The sequence below is a fragment of the Oreochromis aureus genome, linkage group 4, assembly GCF_013358895.1.
Source record: "Oreochromis aureus strain Israel breed Guangdong linkage group 4, ZZ_aureus, whole genome shotgun sequence".
In the NCBI taxonomy this organism is placed as follows: domain Eukaryota; kingdom Metazoa; phylum Chordata; class Actinopteri; order Cichliformes; family Cichlidae; genus Oreochromis; species Oreochromis aureus.
In genome coordinates, this window is record NC_052945.1 from 22,092,310 (window position 1) to 22,103,851 (window position 11,542).

Here is an 11,542-nt window from a genome sequence, read left to right on the forward strand (position 1 = left end):
TCTGTGTTGATGTTGAACTTGTTCTTTATTGCTTGTACTGTGTGCTGTGCCTAACATGTACACTACAAATGGGCTCGGTTTCTTTTCCTGCATGCATTTATTTTTCAACAGGACAATGACCCCACCACATGGGTTCACGAACTCTTCCTAAAGAAAATAAAAATGTAGTATCCAGAAAATCTCTCTGGCATCTCTGGGCACAAGCTCTTTAAAATAGGCCGTCCTACGATCTGGTTGATGAAGATACACCCCATATAGTAACACTGTGTCCGTGTACTAGAGCAGCATTCTTCCTTTGGAACAGAGTGAGTTAAATTGCCTGTTTTGTTATACTTCATGAAATCTGAAATATACAGTAGTACGGTTGTTTGTACAAAAAATGTGAGTTTAAATAATTTGAAAAATTGTTGCTTTATTTATTCAGTGTTTCAACTTCTATGGAAACAAAGGTCTGTTTGTAAATCAAATCCTGACAGGCCACTGCATTTGTTTAGGATTCTTCTGGTCAGTGACTGATGCCAGAACAGTTTGAAGATCTCTTTCCTGGTGGTTGATTTTTTGTTTGTTTGTTTTTCTCTGCAGGTGTTACAGGAGAGAATTTGGAGTCCATTCCTGTATTGAATAGGCCTGGGGAGACTCTCAGTCTCTCCTGTAGAGGATCTGGCTGAATTATTTTCAGTCCATGTGACTCTTCAGCATGATAATAAACAATCTCTATTATTACTAAATCGTGTTCAGACTTTAGACCAGGGGTCTTGAACTTAAATGAGCTGTGGGCCACTGCTGGCACTGTCATCTCACTGGAGGGCCACTTTAGTGTTCAAGTCATAAAAAAAACAAGAAAACACAAACACAAATATTCCTGAAAATGTAATGTTTTGTTTGTTAAAATTTCAAATATTATATAACAAGACAAAACTGCAAACATTAACACAGTTTTTTTTTCTCACTCTTAACTAGCTGAAGGCTTTCATTGAACTACCAAATAAACGAATTGGTACTCTCTTTCTGGCCAGACACGTGGCAGCACTTCTGCTATCATTTTATTCATATTTAACAAAATAAAAATTCAGACTGAAGTGTACACATTAGTTTTTGACTGCTAGTGAAAATTGTTTTCTTCACAAATAACTCTCTTGCTGAACTAACACAGCCGATCCCTCAACATGTGTGTACTCTCTGGTCATATTGTCTTCATATTAATTTTTTTTAAGAACTTATTTTAATATTGCACTCAACAACAAATAAATACTCCATAACAAAAAAAGTAACTTCAAGGACCAAATTGTATTATATTTTTTCAATATTTGGGCCGCATAAGAAGGTGACGTGGGCATAAGCTGTGTCTGTGCAGGTTTTTGGTTTTGGTTGTAGATGATGCAGTCAAAACACAATCTTAAAAACAATTAGCCTGTCAATGAAAACATTTTAAGTCACAATTTGAAATCATTTTTATTAAAGAACACAGTAGAGCTTATTCATGCTGTGACATTTTTTATCAAATATTTCAAAATCAGTTTTGTAGAATTTCCACACAAACTGAAGAGTTTATCTAAGAGCCGTTTCCTTCCCACTGAAAAGCTTTTGAATACATTGCTGGTCTTAGAGCGCCACCTCTGGTGGCTTCATGCTACAGCTGCTCGGCTACTGAGGGGTTTTTGTTCAGCTCTGCTGATGCTTTGTCAGACTGTGGGTCTCTGGCACAGTAATACACAGCAGTGTCTTCAGGCTGCATATTCTGTCCATTTAGAGTCACTGTGTTGCTGGAAGAGTCTAAGTCAATGCTAAACTTGCTCTTCAGTGAATCTTTGTAGTATGACGCTCCAGTAAATTTGCTACCAATCCACTCCAGTCCTTTCCCTGCAGGCTGTCTGATCCAGGCTGTGTGATAGTTACTAACAGAATAAGAAACCTGACAGGTGATGGTCAGATACACAGAGACAGAGGATGACTGTGTCAGCTGTTCACACTTCACATCATTAAAAACAAGAAAATTGTTTATTGCAAGATATCAAAATTTACTGAAAAAGAACAACTGTGGCTATGACAACTCCAGACAGACTCCAGACAGACTCACACCCAGACCCCCCAAAACAGAGGTACAGGAAACGTTTTATGTTCAAACTGATGTGTTGGCATGATGTCAGTGATAAAGTCTTTATGGCTGAGTCAGCAGCACTCATAGCATTAAAGAGTTAAAAGTCTTTAAAAAACAAAATGTACGGATTGTTCTTCTTTCTTTAATAAAGAATGATCTCTTGACGATAGGCAATGAATTATACCGATTTTTTTAAATTAAATCAATTAATCATTTTGAGATATTATAATATTTGCAATATGTAGATATTTTAAACAACAGAATACACAAGTACAAAGATAATTTCATAATAAACAACATTATTTCCAAAACTTAAGTAATCTTTTCTCTTCTGTTCCCCGTTGCTGTAAAAGAGGAAGTTTTTGTATGAGTCTCCTATTATTTTCTCTCACTGTGTTGTGTCGGACACAGTAATAAACTGCTGTGTCCTCAGTCTTCAGATTGTTCATCTCTAGATAGAGTTTACTGCTGGAGTCATCTCTGGAGATGGTGAATCTACCCTGGACTGACTGGGAGTAATAGATATGAGAACTGCCTGTGTGTATAAAAGCGATCCACTCCAGTCCTTTTCCCGGAGCCTGTCTGACCCAGTCCATAGGGTAGCTGCTGAATGTGAATCCAGAGGTCGTACAGGTTAATCTGGGTTTGACCATCAACACCTATAAAGATAATGTTAAAAAACCTGATTAAATGTGCTGGTTTCAGATCTAAAATCAGCATGATAACAGAATCTATTTCACCTGCAAAGCAGATCGTCAAAATCAGTAGTCCTGTCTTGTAGCCCATACTGGTAAACTGTGTGCCAGCTGCTCTCTGTCAAACTTTCTATACTTAGATATATAGAGGTGAAAGACATTTGGGTTTAGTCTTAACTCCTCCTCACAGGAAGCAAAACCTAATACGGCTTTATTGTGTTATGTAAATATACAAATGAATATCATTTGCTGTGATGCTCATGATAAAATACAATAACCAGTAAATATATAAATACATCATTAAGTAGATTAGGTATTTAAAGGCAGTAATCCAATGTTATCTTTATCATTAAATTAAGGCTCTCTGTGAGGTTTAGTTTAACCAATGAATTTAATCAGTGAGAAAACGTTTCTTCACTTTGATGGTAGAATTTTTTATTGAAATTTTTATGGAGTTTTTACATGGCGTTCATTCCTGTATGTATTTCAAGATCCTAAATAAATTCAAATGTATTTACATAATTCCTTTTTTTTACATCTTTAAAGACCCTAGAAAAAGGAACAATTAAAAAAGAAGGGAAAACAACTAAAACAAGTTTTGCATGACTCTCACAGGAAGAAAGGGGAAAACTGCACCCTGCTTTATGAAAGTCACATGTACACTGTTGCCTGGTTAAGAAATATCAATATGTAACATGTCTGTGAAGGTTCTCAGTCATCCAGGTCATCGTAGTCTAAAGAGCTTGGAAAGAAAAGCGTCTGGACTTCTTTAAGTTTCTTGAAGACGTTTCACCTCTCATCCATGAAGGTTCTTCAGTTCTTCAGGTAGAAATGAAGAAGCTTCTCACATGAAGCTTCCCTGAAGTTAAGCACTTCATTTGAGCATGCACAATTTTCACCTTTCAATGGTGGGAATTTTCAGCAGTCATACGTATATGTTGAGTGCTGAAAATTCCCACCATTGAATTTTCAATGGTGGGAAAATTGCAAGGACAGGCTGGTACAACAAATTAAAACAAAATGTCTCACTGGACCTCTTTAGCTTTTAGTTGAATATTCCTGCTTTATTACATTGTGCTACTTTAGGTTTTTGTACAGCTGCTGAACCACCTTCAGTCACTGTGTGACTGAGTGTCGAGCACAATAATAAACAGCAGAATCTTCAGTCTTCAGACTGTTCATCTGCAGATACAGCTGCTGTTTGCTGTTGTCTCTGGAGATGGTAAACCGGCCTTGAACTGACTGAGAGTAGTATTTGCTGCTACCACTGCCACTACTAAGAGTGGCAACCCACTCCAGCCCTTTTCCAGGAGCCTGTCTGACCCAGTTCATATAGTAGCTGATGAATGAGAATCCAGAGGCTGTACATGTCAGTGTGTGGGATTCTCCAGGCCTTTTAACCACAGGTTCAGATTGTGTCAGAGTCTGACCATCAACACCTGTCAAGAAATGTTTTTAAAAAGAACATAAATAACATAAATAGGCTGGTGGGAAAAAAGACCAGCATGTGTTATATTAGAATATTTTCACCTGCCCAGCAGATAGATAAAATTAGTAGTCCTTTCAAATACTCCATCATGTTGATCTGTGTCCACTGTTCTTTGGTGGTCAGATAAGTAGAAGGGGGAAACATCCAGTTTTGCATGACTCCTCCTGACAGGGAGGGGAGAACTGCATTTAAATATGCATTAATTTGCACAGTGTTGCCTCATTTAGATTTATATATGGCGTTATTTTTGTGCCAGTATTCTGAGCACACGTAAAAAACAATTTTTGCAAGTACAAGTAGGGATGGGTATCGAAAACCGGTTCTTGTTGAGAACCGGTTCCCACTGTTTCAATTCCTTGGAATTGTTTGCCATTTTTGCAAACGATTCCCTTATCGATTCCAGCCGCCCCGAATGACGTCACCACGTTGCGGAGCGTCGGAGCGTACCTGGCAGGAAACACGGCGCCTAAGCGGCTCAAACGCTCAACAGTTTGGTTATACTTTACCAGAACGGATGACAACAGGGCAACTTGCAGTACTTGCAAAGTAGATATTTCATTTAAGGGAGGAAACACTACGAATATGCAAAAGCATTTGCTCACAAAACACGCGATGAACTTAAATGAATGTCGTGTTTTTAATTCCGCTCCGGAGTCGTGAATCTCAACCCAGCAGCAGCGGTAACGTTTGCACGTCCTCTCCCGTTAATGCGGCAGGTAAATAATCAGCTAACAGTGCATTTTATGTTAGCGCGATCTGCTTTATTACAAAAGCTGCCATTACTGTGCATTTAGGTGACCATGATGAGACAGACAGACAGAGTCTGGCTGGCGCTCGCTGGCAGTTGTCGCTGCAGTCCACCGGTAGCGTCTCTTTTCAGGCCCGAATGTCACCGAGCAGTGACTAGTTTGTGGTAAAAGCCTTGCAGCCATTTGCCACAGCAGATGGTAAGTGAATGTGTTTAATTGTAGGCAGGGACATTACTGGATAGTCTTGTGTAATTGCTACAGAATAATGTATGTTATACTTTGTTATTGCTACAGAAGAATATTTATTTTATTATTTTACATTTACAGTTTTCCCCGGGGACCCTGTGACACCCCATTGAAGAGCTGTAGGCTGTGGATCTCTTAAGATGTCACTGTTGGGTTTATAAGGCCATGTTACTCCTAAATTTCTATCTTGTTCAAAGAGAAGATATAAAACAAAATTCTAAGCTAATCGACCTTAGTGTTCTCCTTTTTAAAAATAAGAATCGATAAGAGAATCGATAAAGAATCAAATCGTTAAACAGAATCGAAAATGGAATCGGAATCGTTAAAATCTTATCAATACCCATCCCTAAGTACAAGTGTTTTATTTTGAGGATAAAATTATTTTGAGCGAAGAAAACCTTAATTTGAGCGAACAAGATTCATTACTTCATGCATAAAATGTATTTCAGTGTTTGTTATTATCCATATACACACACAAAAACAGCCCCTCTCACTCAGTTTTTGCATTTGCTCTTTTTTTTTTCTTTTTGTCCCCGCTTATTTGCGGGACAAAACCAACCAATCACAGACTTGGATGCAGAAAATCAGATTAGCTGTTTTGGTCTCCAATCAGCTCGCTAGCTTCTGCATTCTGGTAGCACTGTCCAAAATGTAACTAAATCCAGTGGAGTGGTTTGGTTTAAGCTAGATTAAAACCAACAATGGCCTTAAATTACATATTTTAAAATAATATAATTAACCATACTAACCAAAAACAGGTCTATTTCTCAATTCTCAAGTGAGCGAGTCCGTACTCGCGTTCTCGCTAATCAGGACTTCGTAAGTTCACATGGGAGTCTGAACTTCCTGAGAACGCGAGAATGACTTCTCCATTCTGGAGTTTTTACTGCCATTCCCTCTTAATTTAACTGTGATTAATATTTGCAATGGAAATTACACATGATGTAGTTTTGTTTTTTTAAAAGATAATTTCAAAAAGTATCTAACCTTCCTCTTGTGTTAGGGTCTGCACCGACCCGTTTTAAATTTTAAATGCATACAAGAATCACATAAATTTGTCTATTGCAACAAGGCTTTTTGACTTTGTCAGGAACCTTTATTTCAACAAAATAAATCAAAATATTTTTTTTACTAAATTATAAAATGCTGTGGTAGAAATTATGACCTTTGTGTTGTTATGAAAATACGATGAAAATACGATGATAAAGCAATATTTGGAGCCCCAACTGAAATCCTAAGTGCACTGCCAGCTGACACACTGACAACCAGTTCCTCTTCTAATCATGTGAGCTTTCTCATTTTGCATGCAGTATACCTGCACAAAAACAAAACAAACAAAGACGGGCATGTCCAGATATGTCAGGTGAATTCACTCATTTGAGAGGCCATTTGACTTGCAGAGTGCACATTTACAATTTGTAGCATGCAAAAATTAGAACAAGATTTACAGTGAGCCAAGTTCTGGATCATATTTTGGGTGAAAATGAAGGAGAGGACACAGAGCAGCATAGCGATTCAGATGAGCAGGTTTCTGAGGAGGAAGACAATGTGGACTATCATCCAGAAGATACAGACACATCTGATGAGTCAGATGAGGAAGTCACTGGTGCTGAAGCTGCTCCTGCTGAAAGATTCAAGTCCAAAAATGGTAAGATCTTTTGGAGCTCAGTACCTCATGATGTACATGGCAGGGCAGCACTCCATCCATACCATCAGCAACACACAGAGAATCTGCATCAGCATCCTCCTCAGCCAGCCTTGCCTCAACATCAACCAGAACAGCCCCAACCCCGGTCAGGCCACCTGATTCGAAAAGAAAGAGGTGTCAGGTCTGCCCAAGCAGTAAGGACAGAAAGACAAATGTAATGTGTTTCAGCTGCAAGAAACAGCTCTGCAAAGAATACGCAAAAAGTGTCACATTTTGCCACACATGCCTCTAAACACACACATACACAAGCATGTTCTTGCACATAGAGGTTTTCACTCTGATTTAGCTTTGTATTAGTTTTGGAACTTGTAACTGATTTCTATTTGTTTGATTTTCTTGATTGGTTGTTGTTTATTTGACCATGCAAATATATATTTTGCATCATGACCTGTTCTGCTTTTCATATTTTTCAGTTTATATTAAAGTTCTATTGCTGAAAAAAATACTTTTTTGCCTTTTCTTGATGTAAATATCTAATGGTCGAAATTGACCCATAACACGATAGATGCCACTTTAGTTATTAATATAAATATAAAAAATTAAATAATACAAATTTATTTAAGAGATGTTTTCTGTACTCCTCAGTACTAACCGGGTAACATAACAACCTTTTATTTATTAATATGATTCTCTTGAAGTTCATTTGACCATTTTTTAAAAATTGAAATCGAGGGGTATACTTACAAAAAAAGGCCCAGAGGTCCACATCAAAAGTATTAAAACCAATATTTTCATGGAAACGGAAGCCTAACTAGGTAACCAAGGGATGAGAAACAACTTGGATCATAGCTTATTGTTTTTAGTGTATTTTATACCTGATTTAATACACGGTCAAAACATACCCGTTAACATGAGAGATGATAATAGAAAGCTAACAGAAGAGGGAGGCTAAAGCACTATATTATAATATTTGCAATGGAAATTACACATGATGTAGATGTTTGTTTTTTTTAAGATAATTTCAAAAAGTATCTAAAGCACTTTGGCAAAATTCACTTTTACATATCATCTGTTTCATAATGTCTAATAAGCTTCATACAGTTAAGCAATCACTACATGACAGAAACACAAGCTTAATCTCTCTATTAATAAAAATAGTATACATGTATGTCTGAATAATAACAAACAGGTGAGATGTTTGAATGCTTTTATTTTTACTTTAGTAGACACTCAAATCTTACAATAGACAGCTGGGTTTTGGAAGAAAATTGAACAAATTAACATATAATCTGATCATTTTTGGAGCAGCCTTCAGGATCTCTACATATTAACATGCTGTTTTTGCTCCCAGTGAAAATGTTTCCTCATGAATTTAAAAGTTTTTAATCTTAGATTTAATTCTGAGTCAGCTGTTTAAATAAGAACAGAACATTTTACATCGGAGGATATGACGGGTGAAATTCAAAATATACTGACAGCTTTCCAAGTAAAGACTTCAGTATTAAATAAAACGGTTCAGTTATGAAGCTTAACTTTAATCTCAGCCAAACTGATTTACTCAGGAACAAATCAAACACTGAAATAAACCAAACATTAAAATTTAGAAGTTATCTAATTGACTTATATATAATGTTTAACCTGAGTACCGAAAGACCGCGGGCGGTTTGAAAACGATGTGCCGGGAGTCCGTTGCTCTCGCCAGCTCTAGTGAGTCTTGACCAGCTGGTGGGTAACAGGCATCTCCAAAAACGTCAGAGCACTTTTCCAAATATGTGATGTCTTCATAAATCAAGCAGATATTTGAAGTTTACACAGCTACATTCTCGCCTGAAAATAACTTAAAAGTTTATTTTGTGACCCAGAAAGAGTAATATTTCATACTTTTTAGCCGCTTTCCTCGGCCATAGCTGCGTTTGAGTTTTGGACAAAATGCATTCTGGGATATTTGGCTGGGTTTAGCTACAGTAGCTAGCAAGCTGATTGGAGATGAAAACAGCCAATAAGAATTTTTTGCATCCAAGTCTGTGATTGGTTGGTTTTGTGGCGCAAATATAACGGTGTACAGAAAGAGTTGAGCACACAGGGAGCAGAGATGTTGAGAGCGGGAGCAACACACTGTGAGCAGGTCCACAGAGATCTGAGAAAGAGCAAATGCAAAACCTGAGCAAGAGGGGCTGTTAGTGTGTGTACATGGATAATAGCAAACACTGGAATACATTTTTTGCACGAAGCAATGAATTTTGTTCGCTCAAATTAAGATTTTCTTCGCTCAAAATAATTTTATCCTCAAAATTCAAAATCAGAATCTTTTTACGTGTGCTCAGAATAATGGCACAAAAATAACGCCATGTTAATATAGTAGGCTATTTTCATCTGTGATTAGTGTGACAGAAAATTTCAAACATGACAAAACTTTCGACAAACTGTGCGATATTTAATATAAAAATGTGGTACAAGTTTCTCTTGGCATGTGTGGTGGTTAGTTGCTGATGCTTTTTTGTACAATTCAGCTCTGATGGTTTCTGTTATTGTGACTTACAAAACAAAACATAGAACATCTTCAGGTATTACATTCAGATTGATTTTGAATTTGACCTCCAGTACAGATCACCATATTTATCATGTGACATATTAATAGTTTGAGGTCTTTAAAATTACGTTATTACCATAGGTTGTTTTTTTTTAGAATAGAGAGTGGCAGCAGAAACATGACTATGTTCATCACTCTGAGGCTGAAGATGTGCCCTCTTGCTCTCCACACAATACACAGGACCACTCAGCACTCCACTCCACAGACTGAAGATTTGTATCAGAGAAGAGTGCTCATTTCTGTTACAGCGTTTTGTACGATTTTAAAAATAAATGTGATTATAACATGAAACAGTAGCCCTGTGCTATTATATCAGCATGTTATACAACGTGCCTCTGGCTCTTTCACTGCTAGAAGATCAGTTATGGTATTGCATGCATTATCATATGTCTAGAAACATGTGGAAACAAAAATAGCATTTGCAAGTAATGAGAGAATTACTCGAGTAGAATTAATGATTTACGATCCCAGAATATTTTTTTCTCTTACTAATCATCACAGAAAACATGTTTGATGTCGACTGCTCAGAGGTTGACCTGTCTGCACATTCAGAGAGGCTGGCTGCCTCACCTGTTCAAACTTTGAACCTGAGAAAAAATGCATGGTCAGTGTAATTGCCATGACAGCGTTTACAGTTGCAAGCAGCAAAAGCTTCAAATGGAAGCTTCTCCTCTTCTGATGTGATTGAGGGTTTCACATGAGTCTTTATTTAAGTCTGTAATTAGCCCAGTTTGAATGTAGACATGATTATAAGAGAAACATGGATTTTCCTGGCACCTGGAGTAATCTAAGCAAAGACACTCATAACATAAAGAGAAATATAGTGTTTTTGTTTATTATTTGTTTTTTTCTTGCTTTTCCATTTCTGAATAACATATTTCAAACAAAACAGACTCTGGTTTGCCCAAATACAAATGAAAACAATCATTAGCCCTTTCCCAACAACAGTTTTTTTTTTTTGTCTCTGTGTTTGTTCATAAGTTGAATTTAATTTCTGTCACTGATAATCTAATTTTGACTAAGTTTAATGTGCTGGGTTTTTGTACTGCATTTCTCCCTTTTGCATCACTGTGAGTCTCGAGTACAATAATAAACAGCAGAATCTTCAGTCCTCAGACTGTTCATCTGCAGATACAGCTGCTGTCTGCTGTTGTCTCTGGAGATGGTGAACCGGCCTCTGACTGACTGAGAGTAGTATTTGGTGCTACCACCAGTATCAGCAGCAACCCACTCCAGTCCTTTTCCAGGAGCCTGTCTGACCCAAGCCATATAGTAGTCTCTGAATGTGAATCCAGAGGCTGTACATGTCAGTGTGTGGGATTCTCCAGGCCTTTTAATGGCTGGTTCAGATTCTGTCAGAGTCTGACCATCAACACCTGTCAATTACACAAGAACGGATTTTGTGAAATATATCAGAAATGCTGAAAAAAGTTAAAGATAAACTATATTAAAACAAGACAATTTAGACTCTTTACCTGCCCAGAAGACAGTTAAAAGCAGTAGTCCTGTCCTGCTGTCCATCATGTTACTCTGTGTGCACACTCCCCCCAGAAGTTAGATAAATAGAGTCAAAACCACAAGTTTTACATTGAATTTCTCCCATGAGATTAAGAGAAAAAACTATGTGCAGGATGAGTGTGTGTGTGTGAAAAGTTATTGATTCATTATATTATGTGTTTATTGAAATAGATTAAACACAGGCATGTAAAACAATGACAAACACATATTATTTTAATCATTTATTTATTTATATACTTTATAATTTGAGGGTAAAGACATTTAAATTCATGGATCAGCCCCTGTTCTGAAACGTGTTGGTGGCTGCGTTTCATGTTCAAAGTGTATTTATGAAAGTCTCCTGTGCACTCTTTCTAATCCATACTGTTATATACATTATCAAAGTCACTCAGCTGATTAGAAAGAGAAGGCGGAGCTTAAATCACAGCTTTAAACACTTCTTTGTATGTTGAATACTTGTTATTTTGTGTTCACTGAGCAGTTATGATTCCTGATAAATCAAACCTGTT

General features: G+C 37.1%; 1 gene segment (V, D, J or C); it reads right to left on the reverse strand.

Moving 5' to 3' along the window:
• Positions 1-10,580: 10,580 nt before the first annotated feature.
• On the reverse strand, positions 10,581-11,039 carry LOC116314821. The segment is given in 2 exon segments: positions 10,581-10,891; positions 10,991-11,039. Coding segments are annotated over 2 exon segments (360 nt in total).
• Positions 11,040-11,542: the final 503 nt, after the last annotated feature.